The 20,565-nt window shown below is 36.2% G+C and overlaps 2 protein-coding genes across 2 annotated transcripts in view; both read left to right on the top strand.

Annotated features, from left to right (window-relative positions):
* Positions 1 to 5,737: 5,737 nt before the first annotated feature.
* Positions 5,738 to 8,035, top strand: LOC132154814 (Kruppel-like factor 1). Its single transcript, XM_059563485.1, has 3 exons — positions 5,738 to 5,905; positions 6,438 to 7,425; positions 7,530 to 8,035. The coding sequence occupies exons 1-3, from the start codon at positions 5,819 to 5,821 to the stop codon at positions 7,703 to 7,705; spliced, it is 1,251 nt and encodes a 416-aa protein (XP_059419468.1). The 5' UTR covers positions 5,738 to 5,818; the 3' UTR covers positions 7,706 to 8,035.
* A 4,778-nt stretch (positions 8,036 to 12,813) lies between these two features.
* The window catches only part of LOC132154812 (sodium- and chloride-dependent glycine transporter 1-like), a 43,022-nt gene continuing 35,270 nt past the window's right edge, over positions 12,814 to 20,565 (top strand). The window contains exons 1-2 of the mRNA XM_059563483.1: positions 12,814 to 12,909; positions 18,016 to 18,273. Coding sequence (XP_059419466.1) covers positions 18,244 to 18,273 — 30 coding nt within the window. The 5' untranslated portion in view covers positions 12,814 to 12,909; positions 18,016 to 18,243. The remainder of the gene's footprint in view (positions 12,910 to 18,015; positions 18,274 to 20,565) is intronic.

Raw genomic sequence — 20,565 nt, 5'->3', positions numbered from 1 at the left:
CCAGGGTGCTAATAGATAAAACCTACTTCATCTGCCCCAGTTGGGTCACCTTACGGAGACTGTGCCGTACACATTGTGTGGGAAACTCAAGTAGCAGCACTCACAAAAGCAGATCTTTTTCATACATGCACCGAGTCTTCTGTTATGCTCATTTTGAGTTGAAAGCCTGCAGGTATTGACACTATGTTTTGGTAACACAATACACAACATTGTTTTTCTCCTGTGAGAGATGTTATGTGTAATGCTACGGCTTGTTGAGCCCAACCTGTTACAATAGGAGAAAGTGCGTGGGCTGTAATTACGCTGCTGATCGATATCTGACACTGATGTAGCTACTGAAATATGGCATTTATTTACTCCATGCACAAACTATGGTTGTCCCATTGCGCTGTAATCAGAGGTTCTTTCCTTACCGTTCAGAGATCTTGTCAAGCACTTTCATTTATTCCCATTTTCCCATTTATTTTACATCAATGGCTGAATGGACCAGGAGAGAGCAATGACAATGGCGGAGTGCAGGTCTGTCAGAAGTGAAAGGCATTACGCAGACAGGTGAGCTCATAGCATGGGTTTCCCTCCAGTGCGTTTTTACACATTCTTTACGGTAGAAGTCATCCCTGATAAATGAAAACATGGCCCACCATGTGGAGATGGACAAAGACTGTCGTTTTATGGGCAGGTGTTAATTCTTTAAGCTGTGGTGAGCATTTTCCCTCTTATTCAGGATGTCACAACTACAGCAGTTACAAAACAACCACACAAATGGATAAAGACACATGAACCAACTACATTTGCTAATTGTTTGATGGAATGTGTGTCGACAATAGATATTTTTTCTGTATAAAATGTTTTTGCTGGGCGATTTCCAGATTTGATGTCCAATTCATTGTATCCTGGAAGTTCAGTTTCACAGGAAAACATTTCAAAACAGCTTACGCGAGATACACAACAAAAAAAGTTTTGTCAATACTTAAAAGAATAGGTCAGAGGGGAAAAATCCAATTCAGTCATCATTTACTCAAAGTCAGTCCTAAAGTCAGTGGGGTCTAAAACAAACAAAACAACATAAATCATAAATGTTTTAGAATATCTTATTTTGTGTTCCATTTTGATTCTTGAAAGTTTCACTTTTATCCAAAGCATCTTACGTTGCATTCAAGGTATACTTCAATCGGTTTATGCATTTCCTGGAAATCGAACCCATGACTTTGGTGTTGTTAGCACCATAGACTTCTGCTTGAGCTACAGGAAAAAAAATACAGCAAAAGAGCAAAAAAAAGTTTGGAATGACATGAAGGTGAGTAAATGATGACAGTATTTTAAGTCACCTGAGTAGTGTGATTAAGCTGTCTCAAACACCAAAATTTGTTAAATTGCTCATACAATTATTTTAATTACTAATAAATGTGTCCTTGTTATGCACATATGGGTCCTGATGGCTGGGTACGCATGTGTCATTGAAATTCAGTTTGGAAAAAAGAAAACAAAAAGAACACTTTTGGCACACTTGCAAGGGAGAGCACATGGCTGTATGGAACGGCTTCTCTTATAGACTTTTGATCTCAGACACATGCAGTCATTCACAGAGACAAGTTTTGTGCCCCCAGACAAGATTTGCTCCAAAGCAGGCAGAAGCAATTACATTTGGAGACAAAGAGGCCTCCAGGGGAGATGAGAGACATGGAGCAGTGAGCGGGAGAAACTGAGCAGCTACTGGAGGTTCACCATGCGGATTTATGTTGGAATATGTTTGATATAGATTTAAATATACAGTATGTTTTTGCTTTGCTAATTTTCTAATTATAACTAATAATCACACTTGTCATCCAATGCAATACAAAAAATATGATGTCTGGGATTTATTTTAAATGATCACACAAACAAATATTATAACAGTTTTCAGTCTTCACATGTCTCCACATATTTCACACAGTTTTCATATTGTCCTTTCTTCCCCCATGATTATCTATATCCCTGGTCCACACCCTTAGTGGACCATGTGCTGTTTCTTCTTTGATAAATTAGCAAAGGTACAGTTTCAGTACATGGGAAAGTATTTATGTTAGATAGCGTTGGGTTTCCCTTCCTGCTCGGGTGATCGGGGATAATTACTATTCTGGAGACTTAAGATTAGATTGTAATTGAAAATCCAAGTGCCTGAGTGAAAAGCCAGTGCAGAAAGACAAACTGAGGGAAAGGCAATCTAGGCCATCAGCCACAGTAAATACAGTACAGCCCTGACAGAGTTTACCTCTACATACACCAACGCTACAGCAGCTCCAGCATCTGTGTAAACTGAATATTTTTCTTAGTTTATCCACTGTGTGGGGCTACATTGGTCCCATGGCCATTTAGACCACCTTTGAGTCGATAGAGGTTTTGTCCTCACCTGTACCTTGTCTTGTGTGAGACCCTGCAATGGGTCTTGGGTCTTTATCATGGTCCAGTGGAAGTGAAAGGAAAATCGAGTGGACGGAGATGGTGGTCGGTGCAGTGGACACAAATATTTGCTCCTGTGTCCACACAAATTTGTCTAGGTGGTTGAGTCACTGAGCGATAGGTAATTAACTGCACTTAGACACCACTGAAAAATTAAAGGGAAAGGATATGCCAGATGCCTTAAAATTATAGCACAGGCAGGAGAATCTAAATTTTTTTTTGGATGGAAACAACTGATTGTGGGTGTGCAGTGACTGACTCAGCCATTAGTCAGTACATTTAACAGTGAAACTGAGAGATATAACAAGTGTGTTTTTATAACAAGTGATGAAGGGACCTGTGTACCCTGAAGGGCACTTCTTCTCAACATGCCTTAAGAATGGGCTGCTACAACTTGCCTGTTTGTCTTTAATGCAGAAGTGATAAATAGATCTGTATGCATGAATTCAGGTTGGAATTTGTTGGGTCAGTGTTTGATTGCCTATCCATGAGAAAGTGCAGAAATGACAGCAGCTCTTCTTGATTGTATTTCTATCACTCCAGTCTCATTTACACGTATCAGTGCAATCAAAGACATGTTATGTGAACTGAAGACAAGCTTCAATGTAAAAATAAAAATAAATAAAACGTGCTGAAGCCATTATACTGTAAATGTGCATATATGAATATGGATGTAAACAGGAAAGTGTAAACATTTGCATGATGCACATATATACTTGACAAAGATCACGTATCATTCACAAGCCATAAGTGTGTGAGGGTGGAGACTGTTCCTTCATAAAATCAACATTTTCCTTATCTGATCTTCCTTAAAATCCAACAGAAAAGGCTTGCATTCCTTAGACACACTAAATACTAACTAATCTATTGCTCTATCAGTTTGTTTTACACAAACATTATGAAATGTTTTTATTTAGAATATAAATAAGTGTTGCTCAGACAGCTTCATTTCATTATGACTAATGACTATATTTTTTGTTAAATATTTAACCAAAAGCCAATTTCTCTCTCTCTCTCTCTCTCTCTCTCTTTCTCTCTCTCTCTCTGTGTGTGTGTGTGTGTGTAAATATACAAATATGTAACTGGCTGTAGCATGTTTTATCCTGTATGCAGCTAACGTTTACCATTTTGTTTAAACCAACATTTAATTCGAATAAAATATCGTGCTGTCTATTAAAGTGGTATATTTGAATCTGACATATACAATGTCATTTTTTATTATGTTATCAGGGAAATACTGTAAAAAGCAAGAAGTAAATTAAGTTAATGTAAACACTACTCATATAGCCTGGGGCATTTTCAGGAGAAAAAAATATGCAGGATTTCCCTTTACAATATTGTAAAACTATACAGGAAATACATTAAAGTAAATCAAACAAAAATGCACTTTTCAGTCTTATGGTAAAAGCCAGCTAGTATGAGATTTAAAAAATGTAAGTAAAGATTTATTTCTGTCCCCGACATAGGCTGGTGCATCAGTACATTTTTTCATAAAATATTTGACATGTAGCCCTATCTGTAAAAATAAAAAATGGCCTAGCCTCACTCGCATATTAAACTGGACATTGAAACAATTTCTCTGGCCAAATTAGACATCTTGTAAATAGGCTACAGCAGAATGTCTCCGGGAAGACGGTGTCCTGTCTGCAAGCCTGCAATCTACTTAATTGTGTTTAGAAAACAACAAAGGGGGAAAAACTCCCGTTACTTTCACATACAAGGACAAAGCAAAATGTATAGGAAATTACGTAAAAAAATATAAGCAAAATATAAGCAAATCGGAAAATGAAATCACGTATAGCGCTCAAATTAACGTGATGTGCCTAAATTATAAACTTTAGCTTTGATGCTTTTAAACATAACATTATAAAACATAAAGCATTTTGTACATTTAAAATAAATACACTTGTACTTTGCTTGCACTGGGGAAAATGACATCCTTTGTATCTCAGGAAATTCTTTTCATTTCCATTCCCACTTCTCTCCAGACAATGTGGTTGTACCGGATTCTGAATTACGTAAACTAAAAGGGTAAAAATAACTGGACTATATAAACCGACAGAATCAGATTGAGCAAAGCTGCTCGTTTGCGCGCACAGAACAGAAGAAACAGCACGTGCAAAACGTTTCCATGTTTCACAGTAAATAGGTAGTATACTGCTGTGAAATTTAAAGCAATTTTTAAATATTGTTTTTCGTTCTATCTACGTTTTCATTGTGTCTGGGATATTAAATGCCTCGTCCTAGGCATCAGGTGGAATAGAGATTTTTGGTTAAAGCTCCCCACCTTGTCTCTAAACAAACCCGGGAGCATCAGGCCATTAATTTGCATTTTAATCAACTGAAAGAGGTCTATTGACTCAGAGATCATTAACTAGCATGTCCTGCATTGTTGAACATTGAGATTATCATGTTGTTTCGATGGCTCCGAGATTTTACTGCTGGTTATTCAAATGCAAATTGAGAATCAGTTCGATCTGGATAAATTAATACCCGCGATCAGGTTCATTTTAATACGAATTAAGAGGTGAAACTCACAGTAATGTGGCTGGTCTATGTATACTTCTGGTCCCATGTTATAAAATGTGTTTGTTTTATTTTAAATTATTCATTTAGCATGTTATTTCTATTCTCATTGGAATATGTTAGTTTGTTCTTTAGACATTATTGCATCGAGTATTAGTTATACCACACATCTTTCATATAGATCCTATAAATAATAAATCATTTATACTGATTATTTTGAACAACCCCCCCCCCCCCCCCACACACACACACACAATATACCAAATTAATGCTGTTTACCTGGCCCTTCAATAAACTACTAAAAGTCTCACTTAGAAGGGGGTTTATTGCGCCCCCTTCAGAACTCAGATTAAACTCAGAATTCAGAAACAAAATCAAAAGTTACAAATCCGTAAAATTAAAAGTTATCTGGATGTGAGATTGTTTGTCGTTGAATCATGTGACTATGATATGAACTGAATAATCATTAAATATGTGATGAAATATTTGCAAAAAAAAACAACCACAACAGCAGGTCCAGCATGCACATTTTAGAGTGTCTCTAAATCTCTGTATAATTTATACTTTATTTAAGCAGTCTTTATAATTTAATGCAATAAGGAGATACGGTTAATTAAAAGGTCAAATTCCCAATTGTGCTTTGACAATGTTTACATGTTGTTAAGCGTAGCCAGAGTAAACACCAGATAGGCTACAACTAGGTGAGAAACGTCACGAGAGCACGCCCCCGCGACATTCAGACCCTGCTTATAATGGGGCAGGTATAGCCAGTCAAACGTATTAGAGACGCATTGTCTATCTATCTCGGACTGAATGAGAGTGAACAGCTTCTGAGTATCCTAACATTTGCAACATGGCTCTTGCAGATGCAATGTTGCCTTCGATAAATACTTTTGCAAGCAACCAGATGTTGGACGAAAAACAGTCTGAAATTGTTCGGGTGAGTTCAACTTTTCATTTAGCCTAAATTTAAGGTATATTTAAAATGTATTTTGCAGCACTCAGAGAGCGAATTGTGAGGGAATGATTTAGGTTTTACACGTTTTTTTATACCTTTAACCAATCACGGGAGTGATTACAAGTTATTGATAAATAGCTACAAATCCTGTTCGTGTGAAGAGGAAACAGTAGATCGTTCTAGTGCTTTCGTTAGAATTATTATCGTACTGTACATCAGCAAAACAAATAGCCTAGGCTAATGTCATTGTTTGTAGCCTAGCTGAATTAAATATTTAGTTTTCAAGAACCTATTAAGATTTTAAACGTTTTGTTAAATCAATTAAGATGATGTTGTGAATCAGTTACACCGAGGTTGCTCCTGAAAGTCGTCATAATTCACGCACTCTATAGTAGGCTATGCTACACATTATAAACAGCACGTTTGTGTAGTATGTGTTAAATCATTTGAATGACTGTGACTTTATTATTTGAAGAAAGGCTTACCCGAATACATTTTTTAAATATATTTTCAGGACTGGAAAGTTGACCCAACTAAAACTAGCGCGTCAGTTGGAGACTTGAGACCCCTCATCGAGGTGGAGTTCAGCATTGTTGAATCTCCACCTTTGGCCAGAGACGAGGATGATCTTTCCAAGTTTCTGGATCTAGAGTTCATTCTGTCTAACGTTAACTCCTTCACGTCTGACAATGACAACAGCTCAGCGCCGCCACCGCCGGCCTATTCTCTACCGGAGTCACCAGAAAGCTGCAGTACCGTGTACGACAGCGATGGATGTCACCCGTCGCCGAGCGCGTACTGTGGCACCAACTTTAACGCACGTCCCAGACACAGTCTGGTAGCCGAGTTGTTTACTCCAGACATGAATTATCATGGCGACTCGCATGAATATAGTATGAAAGGACATTTCGACAGGCTGGAGTATACTGAACTAAGGTCTCTGAACTCTCGAAACCAGACACACGTGTCCAATTCTAGTAACGTGGGATACAAAATAAAAAGTGAAAACCACGAGCAATCCTGCATGATGGTAAACGACTACGCGCGTCATTATTTTGGACAAGAACCCCAGCGCGTGATGCAGCAGCATCAGACTTATGGGCATCACGTACAACAAGATGTGCCTCAGGACATTTTAGGGAGGAAAGAATGCATCCTAACAGAGGTTAACTCTCACCATCATATTGACAGTGCCCATCAACAACAGTTCATGAATTGCGCGCCTTTTCCATCTCAGTTCGCCCAGCATCAACACTACCACGGACATTATAACATGTTTAGCGAGCCACTTCGGGCAAATCACCCGGCCATCCCAGGGGTGATGCTGACCCCACCATCCTCACCCCTCCTGGGATTTTTAAACCCAGAAGACAGCAAGCCAAAACGAGGGCGTCGGTCATGGGCACGAAAACGGACAGCGACGCACAGCTGTGATTTCCCCGGATGTGGGAAAACGTACACGAAAAGCTCCCATTTGAAAGCACACATGCGGACACACACAGGTATGTTTTGTGGGCTACGTGTTGTTTTCACTTAATTTCTCACTATAAAGCGTTTAACCAAAGTCTATACAAAATAATAAATGTTTCTCCTGTTCTTTTGACAGGGGAGAAGCCTTACCACTGCGGCTGGGAAGGCTGTGGCTGGAAGTTCGCCAGGTCGGACGAGTTGACGCGTCACTACAGGAAACACACCGGACACAGACCGTTCCAGTGCCAGCTGTGCGAGAGAGCTTTCTCCCGCTCAGATCATCTGGCTCTGCACATGAAGAGGCACATGTGAAAAAAAAGACTATATCTATTTTAAACCACCAGAGGATTTTATATTGTTAAGACAATTCCTATTTTGGGACAGCAGTTATATGAATAGCGGTTTTATGTCATTTGATTTAAATTATGACAGTATTTAATAGAAGGAGATTCTTGTTCATTTATAATGTAAATTATGTAGTACTTTCTCAGATGTATAAAAACGGGGCAGGACCCATACCTTTGTATAGGCTATACATGTTTTTTTTTATTCTCCATTTATGCATTTGTATCAAGTCAGGGAGTATTTTTATTTTATTTTTTAAATGGATTTTCAGAAGAATTAAAATCATTGTTTTTTTTTTTTACTCAGCCTTTTGTCTCACTTTCTTGTCTCATTTTGTTTCAACTTTCTTATTTTAAATATTGTGAGTTGCCACTCTGAAAGATATTTAAAAAAGATCTATATAGAACATACAACACAAATAATTTTTACTCCATAAATGGAGCAAATACTCCATACTGTTTAAAATAATTAAAGCTTCATATAAACTGATAATATAAAGGTCTACAATCTTCTTCATATATTTATATTTGGCCATTTAGAAATACACTTTAGGCTACCTAAGCCACTACTTATACTACTAAAACTTAGTACTAAAAAAGTAATTAACTCATGTAACATCACCATCATTGTCAAAAATATTAATCATCTCGAATATTGTGAAAATAACTTAAATTTTTCAGAAAACAAAGACAGCATTCCTTCTATTATGCATGATGGTACTGCTACTGGATAAGCTAGAGTATGTCGCCCTCTCCTGTCTGACAATAGATGGGCAGTTTAGTCACAGAAGCTCATACAGTAGTCAAACCATTGGGACAGTGGTTCTTATTCATGGCCTTCCCACAAAAGCCAGAATTTAAACAATACCTAAAAACTATTCATGATTAAACACGAAGGCTGTTAAATGTATTAACCCTTTCACGCATAGTGGTCACTACAGTGGACAGCTATTAAAAAAGCATTTTCTTGAATTTGCACGGGTTTTTATGGCAAAGTTGCACATCAATCTCTTCATTGGACCCTGGTGCATCATCCTATAAATTGCAACCAAGTGGAAAGCCTTTGTGTTTCGATTTTTTTCCCCTCCAAACCAAGATGGCCAAGGGTCAGTCAGACATGCCAAGTTGCTCCAGAATATCCACCCATTCCTTCTATCCTAGGAGACTCTTTTAGGTAAAAAAAATATTGCAGCATAAAGCAATATCTAATGATGTCACAGTGTCTGGGTTGTGTTCCCTGGGTTTCCACTAGGTGTCCTCCGGTTCCCACGGTGTGTATCATATTATCACTTCCTGTCTCCTTATTTGGTCACCTTCCTCCTTGTTTAGTTAATTGACTGTTCCCCATGTTTTTTTTTTCTGACCCTCCGTCCCTCCCCCTGAGCCTCCACCTGTCCGCCTCCCTCCTGGTCTCTGTTTTGTGTCTGTCTTGGAGCGTCTGGGAGCCGCTCCGTAGAGGGGGGGTACTGTCACAGTGTCTGGGTTGTGTTCCCTGGGTTTCCACTAGGTGTCCTCCTGTTCCCACGGTGTGTATCATATTATCACTTCCTGTCTTCTTATTTGGTCACCTTCCTCCTTGTTTAGTTAATTGATTGTTCCCCACCTGTCTCCAGTTTCCCCATTATCCTTTTGTGTATTTATACCCGGTCTGTCTGAGTCTTTGTCACGGAGTCCTTGTTGTATGTGGGATACAGTTCGTAGTCTTGCCCTGGCCGTGTGTTCTGTTCTGTTTTCTTGTTGGTTTGGATTCTCTGGTTTTGACCCTGCCTGGACTGTTTACCCTTTGGATTTGCCCTTTAATAAAGTCACATACCTGCAATTGGTTCCCTCTCCTGTGTTTCCTGTAACACTGGACGTGACAAATGAGTCATATCACAGTAAAATTTTCCAAGTTTTGATTTTAGATTGAGAGAAAACTCTGATTAATCACATGTCCACTGTAGTGGACGTCATGCATGCAATGGCTATATTTCAGCTACAATTCATAAATATAATGTGAATATTGTTTATGAAATTTAAAACTTAAAAACTTAATATGCATTGACTTTTTCTACTGTAAATAAATGTATTTGTATTATTAGAGTGTAATTTTCATTGACATCGAAAAAAGTCATGTGATTACTTAATGTATGACACTTGTAATGCATTACTTTACTTATTAGATCAAAAAGTAATCTGATTTTATAATGCATGTTATTGTAATGCGTTTTTTTACTAATAACATCAAAAAGTAATCTGATTACGTAATGCATGTTACTTTTAATGCGTTTCTTTACTCATAACATCAAAAAGTAATCTGATTACATAATGCATGTTACTTGTAATGCGTTTCCTTTCTCATAACATCAAAAAGTAATCTGATTATGTAATGTGCGTTATTGTAATGCGTTTTTTTACTCATAACATCAAAAAGTAATCGGATTACGTAATGCATGTTACTTGTAATGCGTTTCTTTACTCGTTATATCAAAAAGTAATCTGATTAGGTAATGCACATTACTTGTAGTTAATTACTTGTTAGATCAAAAAGTAATCTGATTAGGTAATGCATGTTACTTGTAACACATTACTTTACTTGTAACATCAAAAAAGTAATCTGAATGGGTTATGCATGTTACTTGTAATGCGTTACCCCCAACACTGATCATTTCAGATGAGATTGAAAAAACGTATCGCTAGGTTTTCTCAGAGGAGGGCTATGATAGAAATGTGCATGTCCATCTTGAACATAATCATAATTATCAGCTAATAAGGGTAAATATCCATACTCTGGTGCACTGGAGGGAGCATCTGAGTGGTTTCCACAGTTGTACCTTGACAGGCTGTAGAAAATTCTGATGGAATCACGTCCTAATGTTCTGATATCATAGATACGCGAAGTGCAACTTGTATGAAGTTGTATGAAGCCATTGCAATATTTTGCATTTATATTTTTTGCATATAATTGATAGTTTTCACATTATTTGATATAATTGCATTGATTAGTTTGTTAAATTCACATACTTTATCTGTTTGATTATTGTCTTATATTTAATACAGTATATCTTCAGTTTAAACCAACCGCATGCTGTCCACTCAAGTGGACATCTGAAGATCTCTTTGAAAAATTTGTAAAAAAATAAAATAAAAATCAATTCTTGTTTTTCATGCCCTAAGAGCAATAAAAACACATAGGAAAAAAATACTGACTGAGGCTATCATAATTCATGCATGAAAGGGTTAATGTGATGTATTATTATTATTATTATTTTTGATAATTTAATTGAATTTAATTTCTAGTGTCCCTCCCCTCCTGGCCTCCTTCATTATAACAGCCATTATATACTATCTGGCTACTGTAAAAAAAAAAAAAAAAACACCTTAGTGCAGTGTCCCTCTGCTGGCAGGAAGTCACGCTACATCACAACACATTACTTTGTGTAGTTTCATATCTCGAATATAAGAATAATTACTTTCCATATTCAAGTAGCCTAAATTTTAAAATACAATGTCAAAAGTGGCTTCCATCACTATTTACGCTCATTAAAAAAATTAACATAAAAAAAAAACGGGAGACGTTTCTAAAATTTAGTAGATTTGATTTATCTGAAAGTATCAATTTCTTCCAGGAGGTGGCAGTCTTTCCTATGGTTTGTGTCCGGTATTACACTTGCTGATGCAATGCCACGCATAGTTGAGCACACACTGCACTAGCAAAGATGTTTTAAGTGTGCAGAGGTAAGCAATAAAACTGTAAATGTAAAGTTTAAAATTAATTTTTTTAAATTAATTACACTGCTCCCAATTTTCACTTTCTGATAACTATTAAAATGTTAAGGTTACTACTGAACTATCTAATGACTACTGAATGATCTCAATGATGCAGACAGAATGTGCTGAATTTGGTCTCACAAAATTCACCCCCTTTAAAGGTTTCCTTTAAAGCTAGCTAATAACCAGGTTCCTTTTTCATAGAGATTTTATGACTGACATTAGTGGGGGACCCATGACTACAAAGGTAGCTATTCTATATGTTTGTGCAAGGTTTCATGCACACACTGATGTTATATGCCTATGACATCAAGATAATTTAGGTTAAGGCTGATTTAAATCTTAATTACTGAATTAAACGCAGAATCATATAGACTTCATTCTGCCTCTTGAGAGAAGCAATTTAATATCGTTGTGTAGCCTATTCAGGTCATTTTCGCAGAGTGAAAAAAAACTTCGAGAGGGACCAATGGCACACCTTAACGTTACATGTTAGAGCTGGAGCATATCACTCGTATAATCCTGCTTTTTGTCCTGCTAGCATTTGTCAAACCCACCGCTACGCTGCGCAACGGTGCGTGAATGGGGAAGCTGGTATATCCTCCTCCTTATACTGTCTTTCAGCATCATTTAAAGAATAAAAGGTAACGAATGTGTGTCTGTCGCCGTGTGTCATCATTTCACCCATGATATCCACTCCATGCTCACATACGGTGTTGCTACGCGACAGGGCATTATGTTTAAGGTTTTGGCAGCACACCTCGCCCTCTTTCTACATGGAAAGGATTCAGAAGCCAAAAATAGCTGATTTAGGAAGTAACAGGTTAATAAAACGCCAGTTTTATTTGCAGTCCGTCATCCTCTACTCAGTCGGTTGCAGGTCTTTGTCTAACGTTACCAGAAACACCCATCCATCAACCGCAGCAACACACGTGCTCAATGCTACCGGTCATTTTTTTAGTTAGTTACACATTCTCACTCATATCCTCTGTTAAGGGGATCTGGCTGGCGTCTTCATCATTACGAATTTGGTAATTGAATTGATCTTTATGCAGCTTATCGTACGTTGGTCAAAATTATTTAAGAGTTAGCCTAGATTTGACTGCGTCTGCTCTTTTGTGGTTTGTTTTCAGATAAGATCAGGCACGTTGAGTCAGAGCACTACTTTGTTATTACACTATCCAGAAGTCACTTATGAAAAGCCTTGAAACTATTAAAACTATATCCACATGCGCTTGTGTGTGTGTGTGTCTGTGTGGTGGTGGTGGGGTCTTTTGCTTAAGGGGCGGGGACACATCTGAACAGCGTGTACTTTGAAAATTGGAAGTTTAACAAAGAAATGTCCGTCAGTTTAATGAGGTCGTGTCCAAACCAGATCCACTTGCCAGCTGTCTTCTGTATAACACCGAGGAGCAAGCGATGGTAAGAGCAACATATACTAGGCTACACAAGTGTAGCCTACACCCGAGTGATTCTTCCTTTCATACCACTAGCAAGAGATTCGTAGCTTTAAAGAGTAAAAGATAATCAGTTGTTTGAAATGTAATTGTTTAATAGAAACGTTGAACTATTGCTTATTGTTCGTTTCAGGTCAGAACAGCTTGTAACAGGGCGGGTGAAGTGTCAGTAGTGATGCTGTTTATACATTTTGCACCCTACAACCTGTAACTTACAATAATTACATCCTTTAATAGACGTTCACTGGGTTTATTATTTGATAACATTGGCCTACGTATGAAGATCCTGTTGAATTTCCATGACACGCAGGCGGTTAAAATTGTTCAAGTGGTTTCAGTGGGTTAAAGGTGTTTTTCATCCTGTTATATTTTCAATATCAGTTTTAATTAAATGTCAGATTACCGGACCGGCTTTGCCACACGTTAAATAGTTTTGATTGTCATGATTTACAGTGACTAGTCAGCTAGTACTCGTAGGCTAAGACACTCATTGTTTAGGTGTTGAACCCAGAAATGGTCTTATCAAATAACGAACATTAGATTAATCTCAGGAAATGACACTAAAATACAGTCACACATTCAATATAACATTTTTTTGTGTACGAACACAAGAATCAATGCCTTGTAAATTGTCACAGAAAGTTGTTACACACAACCTTTGGTTTCCCAGTGTGACATAACATTTACATTTATTCAAAGTGACTTACAAATAAGAAACACTAGAACCCTAACCTTATGTAAGGTGGTTTTGATGTCATATGTCTAGAACATCTCTCTTAGTTTGAGTTTAATAGCATACTTTATTATTTTAACATGTTCAGTTTTCTTTTTTTTTTTAATCATTCATTTATAATCTTGTCATATTCTAGTAGAGGTTGGTATTTTTAAGGTACAGAATGGAGATATCTGGAAAGATTTGCTATTTCAGGCACTTATATAAGATCTGGTATGTATTACAAGGAACCATATTCTTCTCATTGTTTTTAAATATAGTGGTGATAGAAGAATAAGACCATTTGACCAGTCTTTTATTGACAAAATGCATGTTCTTTGGTAAATACATGAATCTGCTGGTTGCATTGATACTACAATCAGTTGCTTCTTTCTGCCATTAGGGTCTAAGTAAAACGTTTAAGCCTTCTTTTGAATTTCCTAAAAAAAAAAGGGAGAGGCTGTATGTAACAAATAAAAGACCCTCCTCCTTTGGATGTACTTATCCATCATGTTTAAACATGTTGGTTATGCTGAGATCAATTTGATGCATTGATTGCCATTGAAAACTTGATGAGAAGACAATGTGCTACATTTGGGCCAAAACTGTTCACAAACATGTCAAAATCATTTATGATAAAGCAGAGCAGCTCATAGGCGTGTAAAACCATGCGATAAGTGACCATGCTGTCGAAGCACAACTTCTGTACCATACATGGTGTGGCTTAGCTCCAATACATAAAATGTGTTCTGTGTTGACATTCCGTGTCACAAGCTGGAGAAGTGCCAGAGTGTGGTACTTTAATGGACTTTTAGTTTATTTGCATTTTATTTGTTTAACCTTTTGCTATGGCCATATTTCAGAATGTATTATTATTATTAGTAGTAGTAGTTACATTTCCAATGTACAATGTACGTAGAGGTTAAAAGTCTGTGGGAAAACAATAAAAGGTATGCAGCAGTTGTGAGAAAATTTGTGATAAATCCTCTTCAGATTACTTTTCCTAAGCCTTTTCAAATGAGCAGAGCTCCTATAAATGTTTATGTAATCTGGGAAGGCAGTTTTATTTTTCACAATTTGTGCACCCATACACGGCAACCTTCATCAGACCGAAACTCAAAACTTTGAATTCCCTGGCCAGACAGACTGTCCACGATTTGTCCACAATGTAAAGTAAAAGGGATTAAATGGCTGTATGAACAATAATTCTGTGCTGGCTGAGTGGAAATTGGGAATGTTTTTGTTGTCGTTTTTATTTATTTTTTTCTCCAGGATGTGCTGTAATGCTTGAACTTCCTAAAGATAAGATTTTTTTTTTTCATGCAACCCAAATATTGTTTTTCAGAAATCGTGTGGACAAGACCTAAGTTCCTGTTAATTTTATCATGTCCATTTTAAGTAGTTATAAAAAACTGCTGTAACTGAAGCAATGAAACTGGACAAACTGCAGAGATTTAAGGTTAGAAACAAATGGTCAGATTGTTAATGAGTTTAATGAGACAAAATGCCCCTATCATCTAATTTATTGCCATCAGTGTTTTGTAGTAAGTTCCGGCAATGTCACTTAATAACAAGATATGAACAAATGCTACTTTTAAAGTGTCTGTCAGTTACTGGATGAATAATAGAAAACTGCCGTAGAATACTTTAACTGATCCTGATCCTTATTAGCAAAATCTTGCAATGGTTTATAGAAAAAATATTTCTTGGTTTGTTGTGTCTCAGTTCCTCAATTTATTGGTTTGTTGAGTCTCAATTTGAGTCTCAGCATTTCTACTAATACATACGAGGTCACAGCCAATGTTGTGGGAGGCACTGCAGTGTTTTGGAGCTCTGTGTTATCTCTGTTGGGTGGATTTGAGGAGGTGCAGTATACTGTGCTATAGTATGCTACTGTTTCTTCTGTGTTTGGTATACCAGATGACATTCACTGTTAAATACAAATGAATGATTATTATTACTTTATATTTTTTTGCTATGGTTTACTGAAATTAATTTAATATATTTTGGTCTGTTACAATGATGGGACTGTTTTTTTATCTCAAAGTAATGACTGCAGTGATGGTGGCAGTCTTTTATTTTCATTTGACATGAGTATTGACTTCAACTTCAAAGAATCGAAATGCTTTATATATATATATATATATATATATATATATATATATATATATATACTAATATACTATATATGTATGTAAGTATGTATGTATGGGTTTCTAGACTTCTCATTGACTGGTCAGTCCAAGCTAGGTAAGACACCTGCATGGTTAGCCAATGAAACTCATAGCATAGCTTCTTTTCCACCTGTCATAGATAATGAGAGCCACCCTATGACCTGCCACCGTTTTGGAGTGTAGTCCCTTCATCAGCCATTTCAAAGCAGTGTCTGCAAGGTGACTTCCCAACTTCTACCACCACATCCAACTGGGCTTCTGGAACATTGAATTGTCATCTGATGCCATTTATATTGGGGCATTCCAAAGTGTGAAACGCTCATTAACTTGGCAACAATTGCAGGCTCCAGATATTTTTCCAGGAATCAAGCCTTGAAACGTTTTACATCTTAAAAATAATTATTTGATACTAACTGCAATTATGAAAATATTAATAATTCATTAAAACATAAGAGGGAGACTGCAGTTGTGCCAATTCTAGAATCATTCATGTACAGGTACATTGTGCCTGAAATGGATCTGCTAGGTTGAGAGAGATGTGACCCACCACAGCTAGTGTGAAATCAGTGATCAGTCTTGTTTATATTTGAATAGATTTAAACCAATACATATTTAAAAATTCATAATGTATAGGATTTTAATGAGGCTGACAAGGTCTGTTGCCACTAGACTTATCGTAGCTCTATATGTGTAATTATGCTTTAGTAAATTACAATCATGTTTAATGTGACCAGTGAATTTCACTAACAGATATCTAGTTTCTGTTTTGGGTTCATTGATGAATTTCACAGTGAAGCGATTGTTTGGCAAAAAGTGTTTTTTTTTTGTAAACTGGAAGTAATAAATAAAGTGATATTTATTTTACAGAACTACTATGCTTTTTCCAACATGGCTTTTATTTTAAAAATTTAATAATTATTTTTTAGGTATTTGTTTAAAAAACTAACCATTTAAAATAAAAATAATTGGTTACACAATATATATATATATTTGTTTTTTTTTTAATTATTATTATTATTACTGTTTTTTTTTTTTTTTGCCTGACCTCCCTGGAGACTTTCATTTCTAAAGAGCTAATTGGTCACAGTTGTATTTTTCAATAGATAGCCCACAGCTCATTCAGTTAAGTGCACATGTTCTGTGTGATGCAATAGACAATTAAACGCTGATAAGGCAGCCATCGGTTCAGAGAGTTTGCTCTGTTTATCTTATGTCTTATCTTGCTGCTTTTTGTAAATAAAAACATCTTTTTGTGAAAAAGGGTGAGGGGCTGAGGGATAGTACACCTGTCTCTTAACCTACTTTTGCCCATGCTTTATCTTTTCCTTTTTTGTTTGTTTGTTAATTTGTTATTCTATATACCTCATAATTGTTATTCTATTTGGGTACCTTGTTTGTTTAATGTTCATAGTTTCTTGTTCCCATTTGCAGAACCATAGCAGTAATTTTCCACTGAAATATTGGTGCATGTTCCCTTGCCATATGAGTGAAAGTTCACTCGTCCAGGCTGAGGTATTAATTTCAAATGGTAGGTCTGGAGAAGCGTTCACTTTAATTCAAGAGGAGTGATGTACTGTGTTGCCTGGTGTCACAACAACACTGGAGAGATTTAAGAGGCTCCAGTTGGTGAACTGTTACTCAAGTCTTGGTCTAGCCTTAATCTGAAAATATCTGGTATAGTGAAGAAGTACAAGAAACTTAGTTTTTCTGCATTAAAAGTACTTGTGCAGAATATAAAAATGTCCATGTGCTGGATTTTGAATATTGTTTCAGTAAAACATAAGGATTGAATGTGTGAAGTTTTCTTAGTGTCTAACCAATCCAGAATGTGGACTATAACAGTTTGTGAGCTGATGTTCGGTAAATTATTGTTGTTTTCTAGAAGCATATGTTCTGTACCCATCTGTACTGTAACCCTTTGTTTTAGCTATTTGCTGAAAATACTAAGTCTTCTCATCTTAGTTTAAAATTTAAGCTTCCTCTACATCACTTCTCTGAATAATCATAATATCAGACTTTAAAGTCCATCATAAACTCAAGCCACACTCCCAGCCAGCACATGGACAGTGAAATCAGCAGTTATGAAATGATTGTGATTTAGAGAGAAAACAACACGTTTTGGGGCTAATAGCTGCTTTCCCCCCACTTCCTCCCTCCTTTTCCCTGTCACATGTTCCTTTCACAGCATAGAAAAGTTCCTGGATTAACGCAGAATTAGCACAAAGCAGAGACGCCACCTCAGACCAACGTTGCAACTAGTGGAGAGAGGAAACGATTGAGGGAGAAGCAGTGTGCAGCAGAAACTAAGACACATACCCCAGCAACTCAAGACGAGGTTCCAGAGAGTACAGAGACAGTCCAGGACGGGCATCCTTCCGGAAAGGGGACCCACGCTGAAGAGAGCTTCAAAAGCATGGCGGATAAACAATTTTCTGGCATATTGGTGAGTCTCCCAGCAGGCATGCATTTTGTAACTTTTATAGAAATGTTTCCTTTTTCTCCATGCCCAGGTTTTCACAGCTATATTTTTAGATTAGATATGTTTGAAAGTTATTTTAATCTTGTATTATGTGTATTTCTTAGTAACATGACCTGGCATTTTTTATTGTCTGATTAAAAGTTAGAACTCAAGCAGGTCAAAGCATTTTGGATCAGGCCACAGTTCTAAAAAACTTAATTGTTTCAAAGAGCTGATCTAAAAGAAATTATTAGACCTACTTCTATTTTCCTATTTTCTACTTACTGCATTCATAAGAATGACTCTCAGGGGTAGTATGGAATACCCTGACAGCTCATAGATATCTTTAACTAATGATTAGGAGAATATAAGGAAATAGGAGGAATATAACAATGAAATAAGGAAATAGGAGGAATAGAAACAATGTTTTGTCATTTTATCAACCCTCACGGCTATTTTGTGTTGTAAGAAATGTCTTATAATCCACTGCTTCATTAATGGATTTAAATAAAATAAGAAATTTTTCCACATAATTGTGGAAGTAATTTAAACATGGAATTTAAAACTGTGTATGTCTTGTGTTTCCAAACCTTGATGACTTTATTAACCATTGCTGTGCTGAGAGGACACACATCTGGCAGTGGGAACTGATCTAAAGTGTTTGACGTGACAGTTGCGTAGTAGTTGCAATACCACAATGCAAGAGTGACAATCAAGGATGTATGACGTCTTCTAAATAGATGTGTCAACCCTGACATAATACTTAATGTTTTGCAAAAGAAAGAATCAAATAAATTCATTGATTTATGACTTTGGATGTGATTATAGCTACATTTACTACATTGGTTTTTACTTTAAGTTATATCATTGTTATTTTTAATGTTTCTAATTGCAATTTTTGTGGAGGCTGACATGTTTGTCTGAAGTGTCAGTGGTTTGTGTGGAATTGCTGGAATGTGCTGGAATTGTCTTGTGTAACTGTAACTGGGTAGTGTGTTTTTTAGTTCTGAGCTGTTCTCTTATTTTAACCAATCTTATTTTTTATATTTTTAAGCGCTGTGTCACTTGATTACATAAAATGAAAATTATGACAGAACATTCTGGTATAATTTTAAATTGAATTATATCAGAATTAAGGATTACAATATTCCATAATTGGACTATTTACAACATAATCCCTCCTAAATTCTGTCCCAAAAGCCTTTCAGAATCATGGTTATGTAGAATGGATATGGAAGTCCATATGAGGAATATGTTGTAAATAGGCTGTAAAGCTAAGGAAAACTGTTGCAGGGGTCCTATAGTAAATAAACCTTTGTGGTGCATCCCCACCTTTATCCTCCCCTCGTGTGATTGGTTACAGTGGTTGTAATATTATGGTGCCTGTCCTGTGTATCTCTTTGTCCTTCTAACTGTATTGTCTTGTACTTTTAGCCTTGTACTGTGTCCTGTACATTTTGTACGTCTAAACATGTGTATTTCGTCTTTGTGAATGAGCATTAGGGCTGCACGATTCTGGATAAATTGAGAATCACAATGTTTTTGGTCTAATATGTGTCCTACGATTCTGAACTAAATAAAATAATGTGTGTCAAAAATGTTATTGCTGCAGTCTAATTAAAAGTGTCTAATTAATCTGAATGAATTATTAAACATTTTTATATACCCTATCAGTCCAAAAGTCTTTGAAAGGTAAGATTGTTTTTATTTTTATAATTCTATTCTGCAGAGCCTACATTCATTTTATCCAAAATACAGCAAAAGTAGTAATGTTGTGATACATTTTTACAAATAAAAAAACTGCTTTCTATTGGAATATATTTTAAAATGTAATTTATTTCTGTGGTCAAAGTTGTATTTTCAGCATCACTACTCCAGTCTTCAGTGTCACATGATCCTTCAGAAATCATTCTAATATGATGATTTGCTGCTAAAGCAAAATCTTTATTATTATTATTACTGTTATCATTATCACAAGTATATAAACTAATATTTTTTATTTTGCAAGGATTCTTTAAATTGATCAAGTGTGACAAAGACATTTATAATAAAATATTTCTATTTCACATACATTTTGTTCTTCTGAACTTTCTCTCAAAGACACCTGAATAAAAACTACTTATCTGTTTTCAATGTAATAATAATAATAATAATAAAAAATTTTTTAATAGCAAATCAGAATATTAGGATGATTTCTACACTGAAGACTGGAGTAATGATGCTGACAATTCAACTTTGCATCACATGAATAAATTACATTTTAAAATACATTCAAGT

The sequence above is a fragment of the Carassius carassius genome, chromosome 12, assembly GCF_963082965.1.
Source record: "Carassius carassius chromosome 12, fCarCar2.1, whole genome shotgun sequence".
Taxonomy (NCBI): domain Eukaryota; kingdom Metazoa; phylum Chordata; class Actinopteri; order Cypriniformes; family Cyprinidae; genus Carassius; species Carassius carassius.
This window is presented reverse-complemented; position numbering and strand designations above follow the sequence as displayed.

Coding starts and splice junctions, on each gene's coding strand:
- LOC132154814 (XM_059563485.1), top strand. CDS start 5,819: ATGGCTCTTGCAGATGCAATGTTGCCTTCGATAAATACTTTTGCAAGC. Junction 5,906..6,437: donor AACAGTCTGAAATTGTTCGG/GTGAGTTCAACT, acceptor ATATATTTTCAG/GACTGGAAAGTTGACCCAAC. Junction 7,426..7,529: donor ACACATGCGGACACACACAG/GTATGTTTTGTG, acceptor TTCTTTTGACAG/GGGAGAAGCCTTACCACTGC.